The sequence below is a fragment of the Symsagittifera roscoffensis genome, chromosome 5 (assembly GCF_963678635.1).
Source record: "Symsagittifera roscoffensis chromosome 5, txSymRosc1.1, whole genome shotgun sequence".
Taxonomy (NCBI): Eukaryota; Metazoa; Xenacoelomorpha; order Acoela; family Convolutidae; genus Symsagittifera; species Symsagittifera roscoffensis.
This window is the reverse complement of record NC_087066.1, coordinates 41,377,338-41,402,618: the sequence shown is the minus strand read 5'-3', so window position 1 is coordinate 41,402,618 and position 25,281 is coordinate 41,377,338. Positions and strand designations below refer to the sequence as shown.

Here is a 25,281-nt window from a genome sequence, read left to right as displayed (position 1 = left end):
CACCATTTTTTATGAGAAATTCTTGATACAGGAGCTTTTATGAATCTTTGTGATAAAAAACATCGAAGAGTTTTTTATCACAAAGAAAACTATTTTTTAAGTCCCAGTTCTATTTTATGAATCTGCTCGCCTGCTTCGTTTGCACAAAATTAGACCAAAATTTAAAAATTTCAAAACCTTTTTTCGCTGCAGATTTTTTGAAAACCGTTTTGAAATCACTACAACAGGGATTTATTATGATACTTCGCTCGAGTCCTACCGTGGATTGTTTTGGGTTCCTCGATTTGCGTAGAAAATAAAAGAAAGCAAGGATAGCCGACTGCTGTGCAATTGCTGAGTATTCCGACCACATTCTTAAAAAGTCTGCAAAAAACATTCTTCAAATTATTAGCGTTTCTTATGGCTGGTGGTAGGATGAGAGAACTATATATCTGCGTATAAAAGTACATAATTGACATAAAACATTTTTTAACAAGAAATGAAAAACATTTTTTAAATTTCTTAAGTTTTTTTCACCTTAAGATTTTAATTTATATGGAAAATTTTCATTGCCAAGGAAGCGGTAAATCGAGTTTTTCATTCTGACTGGCCAATTTTTCTGATTACGATTGTTAAGTCGCTCAGAATTAGGCTGAAGTTACACCAGTTTATTCTCGGCATAGGGACGAGCACGATTGAAAGACTTTTTTTATGATGTAACACTCGAACTATTTCGATGATTGTTTTGGGTACCCTCAGTTTGCGTGGAAAATAAAAAACTCACGCAAATACATAGTTTTTTCCCATTTTGCATTGTCGGAACAAAAGAAAACAAAAGCATATGATCCTGATGGAAATCAATCAGCAGCTTTTGTTCTGGGGAAATTGTGCATCATATATTCGGAAGACACCCCAAAAAAACGCGTGATCTTGGAATTTAATGATGGGTTAAATGTTGAAAAGATGATGACAACCAGTTGAGTTTATGCAGAAACGCCTTTGACGCCCCAAGGTAATTGCCCAAGCATTTTGTTGTGGCTGATCACGTTCTGTTGATACTTCGTGCGAAAATTTCTCGGGTGCAGAATTCCATGGATCAACACTGATTTAGATTTCGCACACATTTCCTCTGGAATTCGAAAAGTTTGTCTCGTAATCCTTTGAATCGTAACTCTGGTGGAATCGAAAGACAAGTATTTAAGCATCAGGCGCTAAATCCTGGTTTTTGGCTAGCCAGAAAAAATTTGGAAACCAGCAAAAAATTTGGTAACAATGCGGATTTTAGAGGCAAATGCTAAGGCATGTCTGTGTTGGATTCCGCAGATACATGCGTTTTGGCGGTTGGAGCAAATTGGAGCGAAGTTTCGCTGGATTCCACTGCTTATCGGTGGTCCGCAATCGGTTTCTTCTTTTTTCAGCTTTTTTTCTATAGTTGTTTAAGTGTTTGTGGAATCCAAAGACAATTGAATCCAGCAACAATTTACGGAATCCACTTCAACAGCCAAAATACATTTTTCGCAAATTAGCCAGAAATCTAAAAAAAAAATTCTAAGCAATAATTGCTCCAAAAAACCCAATGAAATGGCGCTTTTCAAAAAGTTTTCTTAGTTTTTGTAGCAAATAGAAAGTTTAATTAAGTTTCAAAATTCGACTTAAGTTGTTTGTCAATTTGTCGACATGGTATTCATTCGCTTTTTCAAATTTGGAACTGTTTATTTTTTTGAGGAGCTGTTAAAAGCTGCAGTAAAATAACAAAATAAGACTACTGAAAAAAAAATAGCACAAATTGTGAAAATACTCTGCCGCAAATATTTTGCGAAATACTAGTTTTATAAATATGCTAATTAGCTCTAGTGAAAGTATATTCAAGGCATGTCGATGAGCTAGAGAAGAAAAAAAGGATGCAATGAATGGAGGCAGGAGTTCCTTCAATGGCAATCTGAGATTGAAATCTATTATTGTAAGTAAATCTATAATTCATCATTGTGCTGTAAATATTTTGCAGTAAATAATAGATTTCATTGATTATAAGATCGATTATAATCATTTGCAATTAAAAATATTGGCCTTAACTGAAGTCCGTTTGTAGTAAATATGTTGATATAGGCTATTTACAAATGAAGTACAGTTTTTGAATTGGTTAAAAACAATTTTTCCACATATTTTAAAAAGTTTTAAAAATTTTTGCGATATCAAAGTTTTTTTCGTTAATCAAATTGAAACAAAATGTTCATCAGATGTCTTATTTTTGAGTAAAAATTTAGATAGTGGAAAAAGTAGAATGTGACTATCTGTCTGAGAGCTGCTTTTGTGGCTTATCAGTGAGATAGCAATTTAGGAGACTTAAATTATGAGCTGAAAACCTGAAAACAACCCAAAACGTCTGAAGACATCTTAGAAAGTCAAAAAGGTTACGAAGCAAGCAGAAGCGCAAGCTTAAAACTTATTAAAAATCTTAAGAATTGAAAAAAGAACAAAAAATATAAACATTATCAAATTTTGAGAAATAATCACCAAAAAGTCGATAAATAAAGGATGCAAGGAATAAGGGCATGAATTCCTTCAAGGGCAATCTTGGGTTGCAATCTATTATTGTTAGAAAAATTATGATTCATCATTGGAGTCCTCATTTTACAAGTTATGCACAAGTTTTAAACTGATTAAAAATTTTTTACAATTTACAAAAAAGATTTTGAAATTTTTTTTCGGTATCATTAGTTTTTTCCTCAAGCGAATTGAAACAAAACGTTCGCAACGTGTCTTGTTTTTGATTAAAAAGGTAGATAGTAGAAACCCATTTGTCTGAAAACTGCCTTTGTGGTACTAGTTTTGGGGGTCTGAATTTAAGACAAATTGTGTATTTTGAAATAATGATTTTTGTGATTTTAGTGCAGATTTTTGTGCCTGCAATTTGTTATTTTTTTCATGATTGTCATGGATCGAATTAAAATCACTCCTTATGAATTAATTTTTTTTTTGGTTTTCAAATATAATACTTTTCAAAGTGGGATACATCAAGTTTCTTAAGAAAGAAATCTGTGTGTTAAAGAGTTTAATCTTATTCTAACTGTATAAAATCTTGGGTTCCGTGCAATCTAAAAGCTAATTTACTTAACGCATAATTATCAACTAAAGATTGCTGAGCAATTTGAGATTTTAACAACCATTTATCTTTAAAAAACTCTTAACTTTTGTCTACGAAGGCATCACAACGGACGTGAGCTGACATTTTCAATATGTGATTTCTACAACAAATCAAAATATCAAAGACATTTAATATCTTCGAATAGTTTGAATTTTTGTTTTCCACGCAAAATCAGGTCCAACAAGTCAAGAAGGGAAAGAGTCGAGTTACATATAACAATAAAGCCCTTCCAGTCGTATTTTGAACGACATTAAGCAATTGGAACTAGTATTAAAACAATTATTAAATTTATATTTTAAAATACATCACTGTGAGATTTTTATACTAACGAATCCTGGTCCATGACAAAATATCACTTTAAAATTGTAAAACTGCAACCCCAGTGGTTCAAAGAATTTAGAATAAAGATTGAAAACAGTTGCTTTTATTCTCTCCTCTAACCCTGCAAGAAACCAGTATATTGCTAGATCTTTTGAGAATAGGAAATTTAAGAGTAAGATTAGGTTTAGTATTGGTCTAAGAAGTTGCACGAACCTATCTGGCCAAAAACAGATAGCGTGACAAACAGACGCTGTGTTCTATCCGCAAACAATCTATGAGAAGGCCATCCCGGACCTAAGCTTTTCTGGTGCGACGAACGAGTCTCGATCTGGCCTACAATTAACTACAATTAACTACAATTAACTTAGTATTAGAAACAATTAAACAGATGTGAGATAAAAAAAAAATAGGCTTATTTCTACGTCTTAGTAAGTTGGGTCAAGGCAAGCCAATTTTCAAGCCGAACTTCTATCAAGAAAGGACGAAAACCAAAAATCTGCATCGTCTATAAGAGCCTTAAAGTTCAATATATGGAGCCGTATAATATTCAATAAGGTAGTATTAAGAAATGCAATTACCAATAAGACGTCAAAAAATCTTTATCTACTCGAAACTTTAAATCTGCAATAATTTTCATTTCAATTTTTATAATACAAAACAAAATACAAAACTGAAAACAATAACAAAACACAAAGTTATTTTACTTCTTATAATAATTGGACATCAGAGAGCAATGTAGCTTTTTTTCCGCTTCAGAAAAAATTTTTATATACAATCTCAAGTTCATCAAGGCTTCTACCTTAAAAACCCCAAATTTTTTAAACCGCAGACCTACAAGGCTTCTCCTTGGTCTCTAGTCTTAAAAAACTCATGTCAATTCAAAATCCTTTGAAAGGATCAGATCATCAATGCTTTCCTTAGATCTTTTCAAATCAAATTGCTTAAGTTCTAGCTTCTCTTATATCAATGCTGCACAAAATACTTCTATCCCCTATCTCAGATTCCTTTGAAGATACGCCCCGTTATAGACAATTAAATTGAGCAGGATTTGGCTGTTTTTGTTCAACAACAAACCCTAATTCATTTTGCTAACCCACCACTGAAAATTCACATTCCTCAAAATTAACTCATTTCGCTTATCCATCTGACACTATTCTTGCACTGACAGTCAGCAAAGAGCCGCACGTGTTCTTAATAAACATAGAAACAGAAAAATGTTCATAAATAAATAGCAATTCGCGCATCTACATCACACTTATAAGGAAGCGATCACCCAAGCAACACTAACACTCATGACTTTTTGCTTTACTCTATTTCCTTCTTCCCACACTATAGCTTCGATAATAAAGAGCCAACGAGAAAACTTAACACGAACGTTATACTAACGAGAAAAAGCTAGACCCTAAACTCCCCTGGTTTTGCTATTATAACTTTACAAACCACTTACATATATCCCTACAAAAACACGCGACGATGATAACTTACACGGCACCATCTTCCGCCAATTAACTCGCAAATATCAGCATGACGATTTCACTCATATTGTTTTTTCCAAACACTAATTAGGCACAGTGCCCAAAATTCTATCAAAATTGTAAAAACTAATGATTCCTATTTTAGCTGTTTCTATAACTTTCATCTGACTTTGAATTATTAACACCCAAAACAAATTACACACATGAATTTAATTGTTAGAAAAACCTTACACACTCTCACATTTACTAGCGCCTTATCCAGAGACACTTCATGCAACATTCACCATCATGTATCTCACACTGTCGCTATATGTTCATTAATTCCAAATACAACGCTTCCCCTTTCTTGAGTTTCACATATTGTATCAAAGACATTAACCTGCATGGTACACTCCGCAAGTACGACACTGTTCCTCAAATGTAAATCTTTCAACGCTATTTTAACTTTCAACCCACTGACGATACTCGACCCATGATCATCCCAAAAGAATTCATCAATCATGTAGAAATCCCACTGTATGATTTTTTTCATGACAAAAAAAATTAATCATAACTGATCTAATCTCATCCAAAATTTTAGACACGAACTTACAGTCCCCCATGAAGAACTAGTTCTTATCAAGCCATTTGAAATTCTGTGACCACTACTAAAAACTCCCTAGTAATCATTCTCTTTCGCCAAAGTTTTTTCCGAATGGTTTTTTCACAGTATAAAAAACGTAATGAAAAACTACCTATTTTTCATCAATCTATTGACTATCTTTCAACAATTGTTTTATCCTTTCCCTTTAGATTTCTTCAATAGCTTTTGAAAATAAAAAAAACTGATTGAAAAGCAGAAATAGTTCTTACAAATCATTCAGATAGCAATTACAATTGCATTATATTCTGTAATGCTTAAAAAAAATAAAAATTCAGCAATATTGCCATAATTTTATTGCTGTGAAAAACGTATACAAAACAACACTTTATACGATTGAGATTGTAAATTCAAATAGAACTACTCTTTTTATGTGTAGAAATTCTGTTGCTTTCCAACTCGCCTCCCAATTTGCCCGTTTTTGATAAAACTGCTTAAAACTCTTTTTAATTTTGCTTGACAATTTGTAGCGAATAAAAAACTTCAATTTTCACATACAATTGATAGCACGTCTTCACAGCTTTCAAAATTTTCTTCAATCCGGTTATAATTAATCTTGAATATCCAACGCACTTTATTTAACAGCTCAGCCATGCCAACGCATTACCACTAAGTACAGGAAAAATACACTGTTTTGGAACCAGATCAAACTGCATATTATATTCTTTTGCAACCGAAAACACATTCTAATCAAGACCATTTTAAACTTTAGTAAACCCCAAGTTAACACTAATCATAGACAAGCTGATTCAAACAAGTTGACACAAAAACAATAACTGACAAAACACCAGGTACAAGGAAAAAAAGTTGTAACAAAACGGACACCTTGCTCAATAATTCACTCTCATGTATGTTACCACAACTGGCCTAGTCAACCAGTAAGGACGTCCTGAGCACTCCCTGTGGGCGGCCTCAACCACTGCGCTACATCTCGCTTAGAACCATCGCTTTTATATCGCTAAGAATGACTCCAGTGTGAAAAACACTTCGATATAATCAAACTAGCATAAAAATTTCTGCGAGAGCAATTAAGCAATTCATAACTAAAACTGAGTTTACCTAACAGCAAAATATTTTTATAAAAGGTATGAAATAGTATAGTACACGAGCAACAAAGTAGAAAATGATCACTCGACGAAATTACAAATTGTAAAGGCAAATCTATTGGTTTGGCTTGCCGCAGTCTCAAACTTATCTGTAAAATAAATATGGTTTTGACAACGAAGAAAAGGAACTCATTGAAAGAACCATGGTAAACTCGATGTCAAACTCAACATGCGTTTCCATTTCAATTATAAAATTGTCATAGAAAAGTCAACCTTTCATTTTGCACGCTTATCGCTCTGAATTATGAAATAGACCCCCTACAATTAACATTCTGCACATCATTTTGATCTCTTTGGGTTTACGAAAATCCTTAATCATCATATTTTGTTCACAGACAAATCAAAAGCATTTTTTTGAGCAACACCTTCAAGACAAACAACTCAGAAACCACTCCCATATGAAATACTTTTTTTTTATAGGTGTTTTTCTTCTCTCTTCTAACCCTGCAATAAATCAATATTTTTCTAAGACTCAGACTAGGATTAGTATTGCCTAAGGAGTTGCACGAACCTATCCGTCTGAAAATAGGTAGCATGCCAAACAGACGGCGTGTTTTATCCAAAAAAACTCTATGAGAAATCCACACCGTACATAAACTCGCAATTTACAAAAACAATTGACCCAGTATTAAGAAAAACTGTTTAATTTTTCTAACTTACAGTCTAAATTTGAGCAAATAAATTGAGTGAGCAGGCTTAAAGTAGATCGTTTTTTTCCTTAACAAAGGCCGTGAAAGTTTAAATTTACACAAATAAAGTTGTTTGCTGATTTTTTTAGCGCCAATTGGGAATCAAAAACATCAAAAGTTCACAAATATTTCAGCAACTATCAAACAATTTTTGATATACTTTTAAATCTTACAATGTTTTTCTACAAAAATGATTTCCAATTTGCTGATTTTACTGTGATTTTCTAATATAACGAAGGTACAGTTTTTATTTAGTTTTTTTTCTATCAGATCCATACCTACGCAAACCTATGACACCAATCTGAAAACAAACTTGTTTTTGTATTTATTTAGACTAGGGTCGGAACTTTCTGTGATACTTGCACAGTAACCGGCTATCATTTTTTAGCATTTTGATTTGGTAGGAGTGGGGTGGGCGTTTTCGCGAAAGATAGTTGCTTGCTCGTGGAATCAACAACAATTTGTTGGAGGCGTGTGACCAATTAATAATGAGATCACTCAACGTGTCAAGGAACCGAGAAATTATGAAACCGGAACAATATTGTTCTTTAAAATCGTCCTCTCCCAAAGTTCTGTTTCAAACTGAATTAAAAATAAAAAGAACAAATTATAGCTTTCATGCACATAGTTCTCAACTCAAATTTGGATGCAGATTGAAAACTGACCTCCTAATTGATATTTGCGTTTTTTCAGCGTTTTTGGACATTTTTAAAAAGAGCCAGTCTCAGTTTCTTTTTTTGTTCAAAATTGAAATAACTCAGATAATATGAAAGCATAGCTTAGAAACTGTAGACAAAATGCTCGTTTTTTATCGACAAAAGAAAAACCTTAAATACTTTTAACTCGTCTAAAAAGATCATATCAGTTTTAGCTCTCATTTTGAACGAGCTTGTTGGATTTTGATCCCTTTTTTCATGAAAAGTTTAATTGGTACTTTATTAGAATTATTATTATTTTGTTCTCTCCTACGCGAATATGGGACATCATGATAACATTTGTAAGAGAAACCAATATTGGTTTCATTAGAACGAAGACTTCCTATTTAGTGCTTTTAAACTACGGAGGGTAGTTATAGTACTTATCAATAAACGCACCTGTAATTTTAACTCAAAGAGTTGGTTTGTTAATAGTAATTTAAAGAAAAAAACCTGAAAAACGCAGCCTTTTAATTGAGTTTTAGTAAATTTTGCAGTCTTAGTTTTGACCTTTTACAAAAATGTGTATTAAGCATTTAAATCATCTTATCAGATTTATTGTCATTTAGAAAATAAAGAGACCAAAATTAGCGCCCCGCCCAATTTGCTCCGCTGAAAATCATATTTATTTCAATTGACTTCGTCTTCTTCTTCAATCGTAGTTTTTGATTGGAACCAACAAAAATGGTGGCTCTCTGGATAATTTATGCTCCAGTTTTTATTTTCAGGGGTAAATATTTTCTTCTTGTCTATTATTTTTTTCTCAATTGAATTTTTCTCAATTGAGTTGAATTTTTCTCAATTGCTTGCAACAAAAAAACCGATTGGCGTTTGGCAATAATCATAAAATTACAGAAAATACTTCGCAGGTAGTCGTTGACTGGACAAGACAGTTTTCAATTATTAGCAGGGGCGGATTTAGGGGAGGGGGCCATGGGGCGGCTTCTCCCACCCCCCAACTCAGGTATTTTTGTCCAAATATGGTTTTTATAGTGTTCTGGGACCGCTCGGGGATCAACCGTACACTTTCCCCCCAAATTGACATAGGGGGGAAGAAAGTTTGGATTTTTCATACGCTAACTTTGAGTATAGCCTAGAATCATTCAAATTAACCGTATTACCAAAATTTTTGTGTGATTAACAGCATAAAAATGCAATCCCGATTGTACGGTTGATCCCCTCTCGGAAATTCAATATGGTCGACCAAAAAAAAAGGTCAACAAATTTTTCAAAAACCGTTTCGAAATCCGTCGCCCCCCTCGAGAAAATTCGTCCCCCCCTGTTTTTAGCACTGTATTATTTTGCGATAAACAATATATGCATTTAATGTGCATTTTGTAACCCTACGTAGCTATAACATTAGTTTCAGCTGATTCTAGCCTGGATTTTCTTACCTCTACCCAACGGAGGCTGTTTTTCTAGATCGAAAATTTTATAGACTATCTAGCCAAGTTTTCTCGTATTTTCTTTGCAGAACTGATCTATTTCTTCTCTAGTTTAGAAACAAACAATTTCTGGAAAGAAACAACCCAAAATCAATTCAGTGCTCACCCACAAAAAGATAGATATGCTTCGAGTATACACACTAACAGTAGCAATACAATGCAAATTACGGCATGGGGCCCAGTTAGGACAACCACCTACCAAAATAAAAGCAGCGGTTTCGCGCCACACTAGAAGAACTAGATTTAGCTAATTTCTGATCAGAAATTAGATGAGAAATAAAAAAAATGCCGGCGTTATCTAAACATTTCATAAAAAATTTTCGATCAGAAATTTAGATTGGATATAAAGCATTTCAGGTCAGAAATGAAGAATTTTCTCGGTACGGGTACTTATCTGTTTAACACGCCCATATCATGTACAAAATCACCGTGTAATTAGAGGTGAAAACTGTCCCCAAAACCCAAAAACTTTTTAAAGGAATTTTGGAAAGGTCAAAACGGCGTTAAAAGCTTCTGCATGTGTTTTTAGTTATTTGTGGTCAAGTTTGTGACCCCCCTTCAGTTGAACTTCTTCACGCAGGAGCAACTACGGATCAGCGTACTAGACAGTCCGTCGCGGAAGACTTCCAGTTTGAAGCTGAGGTGAGCTTAAAAATTATTGTTTGCTAAAATAAGACACAGAAGAAATCAATTGTCGCTGATCAAACCACATTTTCAGCCTTAACTCGAGACGAATAATTTTCATTGACTAAAAAATTGTGTTACGCTAAGCTAAATAAAAAAAAACGATTTTTTAAAATATCAAATATCATTTTTTAAACACCAAATTGATTTTGCTTAGACCTCATTAATACCAAATATCTATTACTTTGAAAAACGTTTTGAAAAATGCTTTTATTAAAGCTTGAGCTATTTGAAGCTTAGTTTTGATCCAAGTTTGATAAAAAATATTTAGACCTCAGAAAAAAAATAGCCAATAAAAATTAATGCATATGCAGATATGATTTATTAATTCTCGAACTATTTGAGCCTATATCTGATCAATTTTTTGACAGCGGAAGCAGCAAAATAGAAAAAAAAGAGACTCGCTATAGAAAAACTGAGGCTGAAATTTTGATTCGAAACATGAAGTGACCTGAAGTCACACACCATGTTTACCAATGAAGAACAGAAAAAGTTTTTCCAACATTTTCGATCATAAAGTCAGAAAAAATCATCAAAAACGAACCCTCATGTAGAAACCTCCATAAATTTTTTAAAAAACCTATATGATATGATCACGGTAAACTTTAATACAGTCAAAAGGTAAAAAGTGAAACTTGTATAATTAGTCACTCGGGCACAAAAACAAACTAGTCTTCGGGAACGTTTCATGCAGTAATGACTGCCCCAGCAGCGAGACCAAAACTGAGAACAGTCAAGAACGAAGAGCTTTTGAGCTTGCGTATATCAAAACTTCGAGAAAATATCCTCAGATCTGTTAAATTATACAAAAATATATAGCTAAAGCTATAAATATAAAGCTAAAATATATACAGGCGCAGATCTAGAAAATTCTCGAGAGGGACGGATTTTCAAAAAAAAATTAGAAAATTTTGTCGACCTTTTTTGTATCGCAGGCAAATTTTTAAAATTTGCCTGCTCCCCCTTAAAATTAGTATAAATTTCGAGAAATTTTAAGGTTAGTCAGCCAAAAATTGATATCTTAAAATAGTACAAAGGGGGGACCCTTTGGGTCGGCAGGGGTCGAATTTCTAAAGTGGGGCGTTTGCCCCCCCATCCCCTCTACTTTCGCAAGTATTCAGCAAAAGTCTTCAATGGAAGACTGCCAAATTTTGTTCCCCCGAGCATGCGATAAACATTGAAAACGCATAAGTAGCTCATGAAAGTCAAAAAACTGATAGTTCTTTCAACAGTTTTTGAAAACTATTTATCACAGTTGAACAAGAAATTTAATTCAAAAAAATCAGTTTGTGAAGTTATTCGGAATTTTTTTTTACCGCTAGTTAATCTAAAACTAATGATTTATTGCAGAAACATCAAAAAACAAAAACTCAATTGTTTGCTCGAAATGCATAACTTATAACTTAACAAAGGGTTTCTCAGATATAATTTCAGATCTGAACCCGTACCCAGTTAATTTTCTAAAACAGATCTGAAATTCTTTATTTCAGATCTGGAATGGGTTGTGAAATGTTTAAATAACGCATGGATATTTTAAGGATGGGCTATTTCAGATCTGAAATTTTCTTTTTCTTGGCTATTTCAGATCTCAAATTTTCTTATTCTTGGCTATTTCAGATCTGAAATTTTCTTATTCTTGGCTATTTCAGATCTGAAATTTTCTTTTTCTTGGCTACTTCAGATCTGAAATTTTCTTTTTCTTGGCTATTTCTGGTCTCAAAAGTTTGGTTGATTTATTTATTTTATTACGTGCAAATCGGTTCAAAATAAGGAAAGAATGTTTTTTTAAGTCTATTTCAGATCCTTATCCAGATATGAAATAAAAAATTTCAGATTTGAGAATCAACTAATTTAAGAAATAAAGAATTTCAGATGTTGCACAGAGAATCTCCTGGATACGGGCTGTCTCTGGATTCCAGAGACCTACAAACACCAAATTGTGCGCTATCCAGTGCACAGTTTGGCCCCGTAATGGTGATATTTAAAAAATCAAAAAGTGAAATTTTACGATCTGACTGACTTACAAAATGTTCAAAATCATACTGATTTCACTTCATTACGGAGTAGCATTTACAAAAAAGTCTGAAAGATAAAACTAGAAACAAGCTCAAACGTAGCAGTCTGTATCTAAGATACGGTTTTTTGTCATAAAAGTGCTGCTGACTTCAGCTGGACCGGAGATTTACGTCATAGTCATAATACACATTATTACAGAATCTCTGCTGCCCCATCAGCACCACATCCACCTTCTGCGGGAAGAGTTGTTACTCCGTATCAATTTTTACGATTAAAGTATACTAATTAAACAAAATTTAATCTCAGTTGTTTAGAGCTCAGTCGTTTTTAGGGCACATTTTTAAATATTTTTCTTTTCTCTCTTTCTACTTTCCTACCTTTTCCAGTCCTGCAGCCCAGTTCGCACCCTATATAAAAAGTAGTTCCAGACATTTTTTTCGTTGGTATTTCCAATGTTCTACTGCGTCCCTTGGCAGATTTGTTCTCGTTAATCCTCTTCTGTATAATTCCAGTGAGGCCTTGTTGAGTTCCTCTGACCTTTCTTCGTTGTGTTCTGTTTGTTTCTCTAACGCTTTTACTGAGTGTTTCGTTGTCTTAATAGTTATTTGTTTTTGTTTGTTCTCATATTTCTTGTCAATTTTTCTAATTCTTTGAACCATTTAAATGCCTATTTCTTTTTTGTCGTTTCTCCGTTGCGTCAGCATTAATCGAGCCTTCTGGCGATGTTTCTGCCACTTCCTCCGTTGATAAAAGATGGAGGCTGTTCTTTGCGCATATCTCTCTCTGGCTTCTCTGATCCCCTCTCTAGTGTTTCCCGGCCAATTCCGGTCTTTCTTCTTATGTTCTCATGTCTTTCCGTTTTCTCGTCGTGCAGAACTTCTCGTTTTTTTTCTACCTTTTACCTTGTTTCTACACTTTTTTAAATTTTGTACGATATGTTTTGTCCACTAAAATATATTTTTTCTGATAATCAAAACCAGTTCTTGTCTAATTTGTTTTCATGAAAAGTATATATTGCATGTTTTCATGGATTTTCATGAAAAGTACATATTGCATGTTTTTGCGCATATTTGGACAAAATTATTTTTGGTGCATGCTCTCATGGGAAAATTGCATATTTACTCTATTTCACCAAGTCATCTCGCTATTAATTGACTAAAGTTGTTGACCTGTCGAGCTGCATACAGTTGGAATCCTCTGATGTGGAAGAGATTAGTTGAGCAATGTTTACACAGCTGTGCTTTTACACATTACAAGCCGCGTTCATTGGTTTTTGCGCATCAGGTCCAACTCTGACTTGATTTGCAATTCAAAATGCCGAAACACAAACTTCATGGATCAGATTTTATCAAAACATTACAGGGCGGCGGCCAAATTTGGATTTACGAACAGAGTACAGAAAAAGTTATCTGCCAAATTTGCGTTACTGGTTTCGATTATTCTGCAAAAAAACGCGAGTTTCAGGATAAAGCAACACGTCGAAAGTGACAAGCATAAGAAACTCAGTTTACATACCCAACGGCAGTCAGTCATCAGTTTTGAAACTGAGGTGACAAATAAATTCTTTGAAGACCTAACTCATTCTTCTGTCGCGGCGAATATTCCTTTCAACAAGTTGCAGAATGAGTCTTTCAAATCGTTTTTGGAGAAATGGACTGGCAAATCAACTCCTGATGATTCAACTATTCGTAAAAACTACTTACCCAAGGAGTTTAAAAAGTTTTTGACGAGATCAAGCAGACGGCAGAGAATATTCAAAGAAGTTAATGGCCTACCTTTACCTCCAGTACCAGTTTTAAACAGATGGTCTTCTTGACTGACTACTTGCAACTACTACGCTCAACATTTTTCTGCTTGCAACGAGTTTTTACAGTATCTCTGCATAGAAGAGCCTGGCAACAAAGAAATCGAGAAGATTATGAGTTTGATGAATAACGATTTGATGCAAGAACTCGGGTTTATTTTTGCTTCATTTGTGTTTTTGCCACAAATTATAACCAGACTGCAAGGCCGACTGTCTTTGGTTGCCCAATTTGACATTTTGAATAAAGTTTTGGGCGCGGTTCAAGGTGAAAAGTACAAAGAAAAACTGGACTCAGTGTTGGTTAGGATTCCTAATTTCAAGCAGCTCAAAGAATTTTCACTTATATTGCGGGGTGAGAATCTATCCACCACCGATGTCAACCCATTAGACGCTGCAATTTTCCAGAATGCTCCCATGGTTTCAGTCGACATTGAGAGAGTGTTCTCAAGCATGGAACAAATTCAGTCTCCCCAGAGAATGAGACTCGCAATTGAGAACTTGAAACAACACTTGATTGTATATTGGTACAACACTGTGTTCAAAGATAATTGAATTTCTTTTTAACTTTTTAGTGCATGTTTAGGTGCATATTTTGCAAAAATCGCTGCATTTTTTGGTGCATGTTTTTTCAATTTTTGGTGCATGAAAATCTTAACCCTAGATCTGTTAAATTATTTGCCTCCTATTGTAAAATGGGGACTAGCTGACTATAAGCACACTAGATCGAGATTTCGCAGATGGTCTACCGGTGAAATATTCGCCACCATTTTGTCTTTAGGCATCTTGGTACTGTCCAGGCGAGAATATTAAGTACAAATGGTGGTACACGGACGAGGTGGGGGACATCAAGAAGAAGGACAGGGACTTTCCCTTTTGGGACATAGATGCCTATGACATGGATGCAGGCCTATATAAAGTCTGTGTCAAGGCCATTATTGACAACGGTGGGCAAATTTTAGCGGGCAGCCACTCACTGAAAAAGAAAACAACTGTAGGCTGTTCAATTGACACAAATCGTTGCAATCAAGCTGATTAAAAAAACTAAACGATAATTAAAATGTGAATGATAAAGGGTAAACATAACATTTTTCATATTTTGTTTTCTATTTTTTTGTTTTTCTGAACTTCAGGTTATTAAGTTAACTATAAGGTTGTATATTTATCAGTTATCAGTTACTGTTTTGTGCAGCGTAGCATAAATTAGCCTACTCATGAGACTTTAAGTGCTTTACTGATACCCGGGTTGACGTCCATAGAAGAAAAATGCTTATCATACAGTTTCATATGTGAAGTCTATGGAAAAAATGCTAATCATAGAATTTTTGGTCTAATTGCCTCTTTTGAAGCTTTCTGGTCATTAAAAAAATAATTTGAAATAATTTGATTTTCTCAACTATCATAATTTTGAAGCTAAAAATTATCTAGCCATATTCAAAATGTTGCTTTTTTGGTACATATTTCCATGTGAAAATGTTATAATTAATATTTAAGGCTGAAACCACCAAATGCTGTTTATCTGCGTGGTACCTGCCAGTTACACTCTGAGTTTTCTCATGACAAAAAATCCTTGGCTAGTGATTCGGTTGAAACAAGAAATTTCGCAACAAATTTTTTTTGTTTTTTCATTTAAGGAAAAAATGCTTGTCATACAATTTCATAGTATGGAAAAAATGCTTGCCATACAATTTCATTTATAGAAAAAGTGCTTAATTTGCTATTTTCATACATATACTTTTGCTCTATGAAAATGTATGAAAGAGTATAACAAGCATTTTTTTCATATATGAAAAATGTATGATAACCATTTTTTTGTCAACCCGGCTAATTCTGCTAGATATCGCAATACCCAAAATTGTTAAGGTAAAATTACCCTAAATGAGTTCAGGTTTAAAAAATTAAATTAACTTTTATCTTAAAATTACCTTAACTTTACCTTAAAAAAAATATTAAAATAAATTTTACCCTAACTGAATTAAAGTAATTTACCTTAACTTAACTTTAACTTTAACTGAAAAAATTGAAATTGATTTTAACGAAACAGGAATAAGGGAAATTAAGATAAACATTGGATCTCGTAGTTAACCTATCAAAATTTCAATGCAACCATTCAGCGAATAAAGTTTTCTATGAATGTACATATATGTATGTATGTATGTATGTATGTATGTATGTATGTATGTATGTATGTATATATGTATGTATGTGTGTATGTATGTATGTATGTATGTATGTATGTATGTATGTATGTATGTATGTATGTATGTATGTATGTATGTATGTATGTATGGATGGATGTATGTATGGTATGTATGTATGTATGGTATGTATGTATGTATGTATGTATGTATGTATGTATGTATGTATGTATGTATGTATGTATGTATGTATGTATGTATGTATGTATGTATGTATGTATGTATGTATGTATGTATGTATGTATGTATGTATTTATGTATTTATGTGTTGCAGCGCAAATATAAAACAAGAAGTACAAATGCGCGAGAGTATAAATGCATAAAACTGAAACAAAATGTAACAACAATAAGCACAGTTGGCCGAGTGGCCTAAGCTACGATAACGCCCACTATATAGACTCGACAGTTGACGTAGGTTCGAGTCCCCCACCTGCCCATGTATTGATATGCTAAAAAAGGGGGTTATATCCTATTTTAACTGTTTTGTTGATTCTAATTTGGTTCAGCCTTGATTAAGGCTGACCGCTAAAAAAGAGCAATTTGTCTCAAGGACATTACCGACCGGTTCTTGTGGCTAGCTTGCGCTAATTTGTTATTGAAGCGGTGACGAATATTATTGAAGTTATGATGTTATTGAATAATATTGAAGTTAGTATTGAAGTTATACCCGACCGAAAGGACGAGAAATTTGCCGGTAAATTTTCTCGTTAAACTCAAATATTCGACTTCATATTTTTGATTTACGGAGATTAGGCGCACATTTTGGCGCCCCACAAGGGATCCCGAAGTCTTTCGTTTCACGAAGTCAAAACACAAGGGACAGCGCACGAAGTCGGGACAAAAAGTTAACGACAAAAAAAATATCTGATTTTGATTTATCCTGATACAAAATAGAGCAGTCTTATTTAAGTCGTTGTTTCTTTTTTTTCTAACGGTGGAAGAGGTGAAGCTTTTGCGTGAAAATACGAATACTTAGCAATTTTTCCGGTCAATTCTCTGTTTCAATCCTGCAGCACCCATGACCGCCTTCAAATTGTTCTATTTCGGACAGGCTACTCACAGTGACGAAGAAGTGTGAATGATACCCTCTAATACTCAATGGATGACAAAGTGACAAGCGACTGCTGCCACACCAAGCTGTCGTAGGTGACCACGCCCCTCTACTGGATACGGTACTTAAGCAATACTCTACGATCAAAAGTCTCAACATTCAGACAACCCCTGATTTTGAAATTCCGCGAGAATTGAGATTGCTAGTGCACCTTCGAAGAAGGAAAGAGATGAGAGTTCAGTCCTTCCCAACAACATTACGTCAGACATCGGTTGGAACACCAGTATCACTAGTGCAGGACTCAGCCTTAACAAATAAGCGCTCTCCTGCGTCGTTTTCTGTTCATTTTCAGCACCCTGCACCTATTTGACTCCAATCGCTCTGTTCTGTATCCTGGTTTGTGGCAACCCTCAACCGGTGACCTCCAGTTAAAAACTGTAAGAAAGTTCTAAGTTTTTAAAACTTTCCATTCATGCTATAAAATTTTATACGATGTTCCAAATTTTTCCGTAAGCTAGCAACCGGTAATTTTTTCTCAATACTCAGAATTTTTGAGCAGTTACGTTGAACTGAAATCACCTACAATCGGTACTTGGACAATTTACTTGACATTTTTTCTAGATACCAAATTTTTTTGGATATTTGTGAACGAAATATTAATCCGTGAAATTGGATCATAGACAAGGGGTACTAGACTAGTTTTTTGGATTGGTTTACGACTCGAACCTGCTGACCAAAGTTTTCCGAAAAATTTTGGGAAAAAAGTAAAAAATTGCCAAAAATTCCTCAAAACGTCCCCATAATTTTGCGAAACTGTGCTGTAACATGACACCAACCTTATGGTAAGTGGTCTGGTAGCAAAATATCAGGCCAATTAAGTTGAGTTTTTTCATCCTCAGGTTTTTTCCGCGTGTGTTGTTGGAACTTAACCAATTTGCCTGATCCCCCACCCACCATTGGTGAAACTAAAAGCCAGTTCGCTTCAAGTAAATCTAAGCCGTTTCAGCCCGTCCGATTATTGACTTCGTTGCGCGACACTAATGTTAAGTGGTCAGGTACGGTAATATTAAGTGAGTTAAGTTGAATTCTTTCATCCTCAGGTTTACTCCGTGTGCGTTGTTGGAGTTCAACCGACCTACTTAATTTCCCCAACCCATTGGTACTTTAGCGTAACGTAGCCGTCGCATATGTCTCTTGAGCGTATGGTATTCATTCTAGGAGCTAGTTCCTTGGATCACGCGCTCCGTATACTATCCGCACCGTCTCAAAAGCGCGTGAAAGAGACTTGTTTCACAAAGCCCGGTTTAAGCTTTATTTTAACGCCAGGGACTCGCAGAAAACTATCCAATAATATCTGCATCACTTTTTGTCGAATCGGAAAGATCTAGTTATTTGGCACGACGCCATAAATAACTCCATTAGTAAGCACCGCAGTAACAACAACCGTAGTTTGAGTACTGACCAACTTAAGAGCCTTCTTTTGAGATACAAGGAGAATATTACCGCTATTGTATACTGTCGCCGCAACGGTACGGACAATATAGAAAAAGAGTTGAAAAAGACAGGTATTCTCTTTCTTAACATAGTTGAGGATTTTATCTCAAAGCGAAAGGCCAAAGACCAAACACTTATCGAAAAGTATAAAGAGCTGCACCAGCCCCCTTCCCTTGAGTTGAAGACTCTGTGGTTACTTAGACGATACAGTGCTGACTTAAGTACACTGTAAGCTAAGAAGAAGCGGAACCGCATTATTGATGTATTAGAGTGTTTTGTGGATTTACTTGAGTGAAAATAAAGTATTTTCTGAGAGTCGTTTTTTTCTGAAACTATTAAGCATGGAAGTTAAGTTTCAGAAGAAAATTAGGAAGTTGTTTGAGAAACGTAGCAATCTCGAAAACGAACTTTATAAATGCCACGAAATAATTTTGGAATACATAGAGAATCAGAGTCGTTGCTCAAAAATTGATACTTATATTGAAAAATGTAGGAACTATATAGAACAAGCGGTCGAGATAAATAATGAGTTGATTGATATGGCTGCAAAAAGTGCCAATCCCGACGAATTGATACCGGCACAGGATATGTGGCTTCATAAAATGACTCAAAGCAACGATAAAGTTCTGCAGGAAGCTATCACATATAAAACAAGTTTTGAGTCAGTAACAGAGCCGGACAAAATAGATAGCAGCTCAGAAGTTTCTGATCTTTCTGAAAAAAGTGAAAAACCCCAGTCGCATAAAACAGATAACCACTCTAAGTTGTCACACAGAAGCAGCCGACATCAGCAATCGGGTTCTCAGAAATCTAGTCGTTATACCGCCGCTCCGTCGAAAACACTTTGTGAGAAAGAGCGCGATATGATGATTTTAAAGAAACAACAAGAGGAACTTGAGAGGCAGGCAAAGCTGTCATTAAGACTTAAATAGAATTAAAACAAGATGAAACAATATGTTTTAGAACAACAAAGCAGTTTAGAGTTGGAAGAATTGGCTGAAGAACACAGGAAAAAACTGGCAGAAATTGAGTTGAAAGGGCTTGAGTTAGAAGATGAGTTGTCGGAAATCAGCGAGAATGCCGAGGAAAGTGGTTTAACTCGAATCTCTCCACAACTAACAATAGACGAAAAGGATCGTACGCATCACTGGGTGGATTCTGTCGACCACAATCAGTCTGATGCTGTTGTAGTTCCCAATCAAGAGCAGCACGTTCGTTCAACAGCTCCTGAAGCAACTTATCCTGCATCAACAAATTACTTGGTCTCATCAAGTTTTACAGGAGTGAATAATGGCCAGGCAGCTACTAGAGATCCGGGATTGTTTTACAGTAACCACATTCACGGAAAACAACATAATTTGTCGAAGGTGGTCCGATCGCAGGTTTCCGTTAACAATCCAGTAGGGTTACAGCAGGTCATGCAACCTGTTTCCAATAATTTGCCTCAGCAAACTTTTTTTCCACTCATCCGGTGCTAGGTAATCCAAACACAGGGTCAGTAGTCCCGGTAACTTCTGAAAATTATTTTGCTCCGACAACATCTGCAGAAGTTCTTTCTGGTGTAGCACCGTTCGTTCCTGCATCAACAGCAGTTATTATCAGGTTTCTTTAAATCATCACACTACAGGATCAGTAGTAGCTGGCTACCAAGCACCTGTAATCCCATCACAACAACATATCGGTGTTCCCGTTAGTAGTTATAACTTTTCAAGTGACCACTATAATCCTTATAGTAATTTGTGGAGACCAGCTGTTGCTGCCCCTTTAATGTCAGCTCAACAACACTACATTCCTTCGACAACTGTTTTTTCCGCAGTAACTCCGATTGTTCCTCCGAATAATTTTGTTCCTTATACAAGTGGAGGGACTGTGCTCTTTGCACAGCCTGAAAATTCTTCACATGCTAATCAACCGTTCGTTCCTGATTGTCACGGTAACCCTTCGAGTTACACAGAGCCAACTCCCGGTAATTCACCTGGTGCAGACGTCGAGCGTCCACTTTCGACACGAGAGTTGGTCAATATACTCATGCACAGCCGAAAAGATCATCTCCCTGAGTGGAAGCTAATCCAGTTCGATGGCAATTCACTTAATTGGCATGAGTGGATTGGGCAGTTCATATCGACGGTCGATTCAGCCATACTCAATGACGATGAAAAGCTTACCTATCTGAAAACGCTCGTAGTGGGTAAATCAAAATCCGCAATCTATAGCTATAACTATATAAAGACGCATTAGCAACTCTTCAAAGAAAGTTCGGGCAGCCGCATGCTGTAGTAGGGGCTCATCTAGATAAATTGAGTACTTTTACGCCGCTGAAAATGCATAACTCGGAAAATGTAATTGGATTTTCCTCTGCAATTTCTGGACTTGTTGCCGTATTAAAGTCTCTTTCTTTCAACGACGACCTGAAAAGTGTTAACTTACTGAATCAAGCTGTGAGTAAGCTTCCCCCAAACCTTAAGGAAGCATGGTCAATGCAAACCGTAAGACGCCAGTGGCATGGACCAACTCTGCTAGATTTCATCGAATGGCTTAAAGAAAAAGCGGAGGGTCATGAGAGGCTAAAACGATCAATTCTAAGGGTAAGTCTGAAGAACCAGTTAAGCAAAAAGTAGGTACTAAGGTGTTTGCTAGTTACGCAAATGTAGGTAATAAGACTAAGGAAAAACCAAAGTACCCTCCATGTTCTGTATGTAAAGGTCAACACGCTCTTTGGAATTGCGCCGTATTCAAAGAGAAAAACGCTACGCAGCGAGTGAAACATGTAGCCGAATAAAAACTTTGCTTTGCGTGATTACAGAGCAATCACAGTTTTCGTAATTGTAGCAAGGCCAGAAAGTGCCCCAAGCCAAATTGTGAAAGCACGCACAACGTACTCTTACATGGAGCGGAGAAAATTTTTTCCTCCTAAGGATACTGAAAGTTACCCGGCGTCAGGTAACGCAAACACTAAACATGTATCGACTAACGCTGCCGTCGGCGATATTCATAGCCAGGAGTCAACTAAAGGCCTCCTGTCAGTTGCATCACTTGCCGTCTCTTCGGATGCGACGATTACTAATGCCCTAGCTCTTTGCGATAGTGCTTCCACGCACTCATGGGTATCCGCTGATCTCGTAAAACGCCTCCATTTGGTTGGCATTCCCGTTAACCTCACCATAATTGGATTCAATTCCACGAGCTTGATGAAAACTCATCAAGTAAGTTTTCAAGTTTCCGCCGAAACGAATAATAGTGAATTTTCGTTATCTTTTCGAGCTTATGTTAAGGATCATACTCGTATTGGATCGGATCGCATAAGCATTCCGGAATTACAGGAAAAATACCCGTAGTTGGCTCCGATCAAACCTATTCATTATAAGTACGAGGACGTCGAAATAATTATTGGACAGGATTTCTACCATGCCATAAGACCCGTTGATTACCTTCTGGGGGAGGACTCTATTTCACCGTGCGCCGTACGCCTTCCGATAGGTTGAGTTTTAAGTGGTCCGTTACGGCCGTCCTTTAAGTCGAACTCGTCTTGCTTTAAGTGTGTTGTCGAAGACATGTCTCTTGCGGACCAAATTAAAACTTGGTATGAGTTGGAGTCATATGGAGCCTTCAAGCAAGTAGATGCCCGTTCCGCAGCCGACAAACGCGCTTTGTCCGTTTTGAAAAATGACACCTTTCACGATGATGAGAGGTACATTGTACCAATGCTTTGGAACGATAAGGAAAGCACTTTAACGAATAACTATTTTTCCTCCTTAGCTCAATCAAAGTTTTTGGAAAAGAGGCTAGATAAGGATCCGTCGCTCCGAGAAAAATACGCCGAAACAATCAGAGAAGATATACAAAAAGGATATGTCATAACCGTTAAGGCACACGATTCCAAATCCCGAGCCGATCGTGAGTGGCATCTCCCGCATCACCCGGTGTTGATCCCGAATAAACCCGGTAAGGTGCGCCGAGCCCTCAATGGGGCATCGAAGTGTCATGGTGCTTCCTTGAACAAATCTCTGTTGGTTGGCCCGGATCTCCTTCAAAACCTCATTTTTGTACTTTTAAGAATCCGTCAGCATAAATACGCCGTTTCAGCTGACATTGAAGGGATGTTTTTACATGTTGGAGTCCGTGAAGAAGATCAACCTTCTCTTCGTTTTTTTTCGCGGGAGGACCCCACATCAAGTGTGGTAGTTCACCAATATACGCGTCACATTTTTGGTTCTTGTGACTCGCCGACTTTGCAAAAGACTGCATCGGATAATCAAGCTGAGTACCCCGAAGCTGCTTCGGTTGTTGTCCAGAAATTGTATATGGATGATTATCTGGATTCTTTTCAAAACAGGGATGACGCCATGAAATTAGGTAGGGATTTTGTCTGACAAAATTTGTCAGCAACGTGCCGGACGTAACAACCGCTCTTGATCCGGACAACCGTGAGTCCAATTCCTCTGTTAAAGATATTTGTGCGAGTCCAGACCAGTCGTCGCATGTTCTCGGTCTTAAGTGGGATCACGTAAAAGATACCTTAGTCGTTAGTAGAGGGGTTGATTGTCCACTAGACAAAGCAATCACTCAACGTACCGTGTTGAGTTTTAATTCCTCTGTTTTTGATCCAATTGGGTTAGTGGCTCCGTATACCGTGAATGCTCGCCTTCTATTAAAAGATATCTGGCGAATCAGCGGTCAAAAATAGGACGATGATCTGCCAGAGGAAACCAAAAAGCAATTCCTTGAGTGGCACTCAGGTCTTCATTTGTTAGGTTCTCTGACAATACCTCGCAGCTATTTCACTGAACCTTTCGATCGAATAGAACTTCAGATGTTCGGTGATAGTTCGCAGGATGTTTTCTGTACCGTCGCTTTCCTTCGAGCGCGACTTGTTAGCTCCCATCAGACCGAATTAGCCTTTGTATTTGGCAAAGCCCGAGTCGCGCCTATGAAAACGCTTTCTATTCCAAAGTTAGAGCTTCAAGCGGCTCTTCTTGCAACCCGCTGAAAAGAAGAAATTTTTAAAGGTCTCACTTTCAAAGTTACGGATATTTTCATGTGGACAGATAGTACCACTGTTCTCCAGTGGCTTCACTCTTGTAGTAAACTACCCGTTTTTGTTGGTAATCGCACTGGTGAGATTCTGGAGTCTACCACCACTGATCAGTGGCATCGCATACTTAGCGGTGATAACCCAGCTGATACCGGTACACGAGGGATTTCTTCGGAAGCCCTCAAGGAAAGCAGCTAGGTTAATGGCCCTAGTATATTGAGAACAACTGATTGGCCGTTCAAGCCCGATACAAAGGTTATTGATAAAATAAGACTCAAAGGACCATCATGTGATATCGAAATTTGTCTGGAAAATTCGTCAAATTTCGTCGTCGATGTTTTGACAGAAAAAAATCTTCCCTTCGGAAAATTGGAGAGATTCAATTCAATTGTAAAATACAAACGCGCAGTAGCATTTTTGTTAAGATGGCTGCCATCCCAAAAACATTTCCGGTCGAGTATATTAGAAGTTACAGACCCGTCTGAAATGGATATTGCTGAACAGAAGCTCATTTACCTGTCCCAGGGTGAGACATTCCCTAGTGAGCTAAAAACTACTAAGATCCGGTAAAGCTATCACGAGGAATATCCCGATCGCCAAGTATTCGTCGTTCATTTGACCAGCTGGCATCCTTCGCTCGACTGAGCGCATCAGCCGCTTGGTTAATTCCGATTTCGATAGCAATCATCCGATTATACTTGATGCACGTCACGCGGTTGTTCCGTTATTGGTCCAACAATTGCACGTTAGCAATTTCCATCAAGGCTTGGATTATATGCGTGCAGTGGTTAATTTGAAGTACGTTGTGTTAAATTTGCGATGGATGCTGCGAATCATTGAAAATACTTGCGTTGCGTGCCGAAAACGCAAAGCGCAATCAGTATATCATATTATGGCTGATCTGCCCATTGAAAGGCTGGGTTACAAGCAATCTCCTTTCTCTAACAGAGGTGTCGACTACTTTGGACCATTCCTAGTTCCAATCCGGAGAAGTACGGAAAAGAGGTGGGGTTTTTCGTTCACCTGTCTTACCACTAGAGCGGTGCACATTGAAGTGGTCCCCTCGCTCGACACAAGCTCTTGTGTGATGGGCATGGAGAGGTATATCGCACGTCGCGGTACTCCGACTACCATCATGTCCGACAACGGCACGAACTTTGTTGGCGCTCAGAAAGAGCTCTTAGCTTGCGTTGAGAGTTGGAACAAGCTCGCACCCGCTGTTTTTGTTCAGAAAGGGATCAAGTGGAAATTCAATCCACCCAGCGCATCGCACCATGGTGGGTCCTGGGAGCGATTAGTTCGGAGTGTTAAGCGCGTCTTGTATGACATCCTAGGCAACAGAAGAGTAACTGAGGAGATTCTAAGAACCACGCTGTGTCTTGTTGAGAAATCACTTAACGCTAGACCGATAACAGCCGTTAGTACCAATCCGCTAGATTTAGAGGCGTTGACCTCGAATCATTTTATACTTGGTCAACACGCAGCGAGTTTTCGGTCGCTAAGTTTCGAA

General features: G+C 36.7%; 1 protein-coding gene across 1 annotated transcript in view; it reads left to right on the top strand.

The window, feature by feature from the left end:
• LOC134846731 (uncharacterized) overlaps positions 1 to 25,281 on the top strand; it is a 361,436-nt gene that overhangs the window by 304,852 nt on the left and 31,303 nt on the right. Inside the window, exons 7-10 of the mRNA XM_063864117.1 lie at positions 9,473 to 9,509; positions 14,265 to 14,515; positions 14,778 to 14,943; positions 19,703 to 19,950. Coding sequence (XP_063720187.1) covers positions 9,473 to 9,509; positions 14,265 to 14,515; positions 14,778 to 14,943; positions 19,703 to 19,950 — 702 coding nt within the window. The remainder of the gene's footprint in view (positions 1 to 9,472; positions 9,510 to 14,264; positions 14,516 to 14,777; positions 14,944 to 19,702; positions 19,951 to 25,281) is intronic.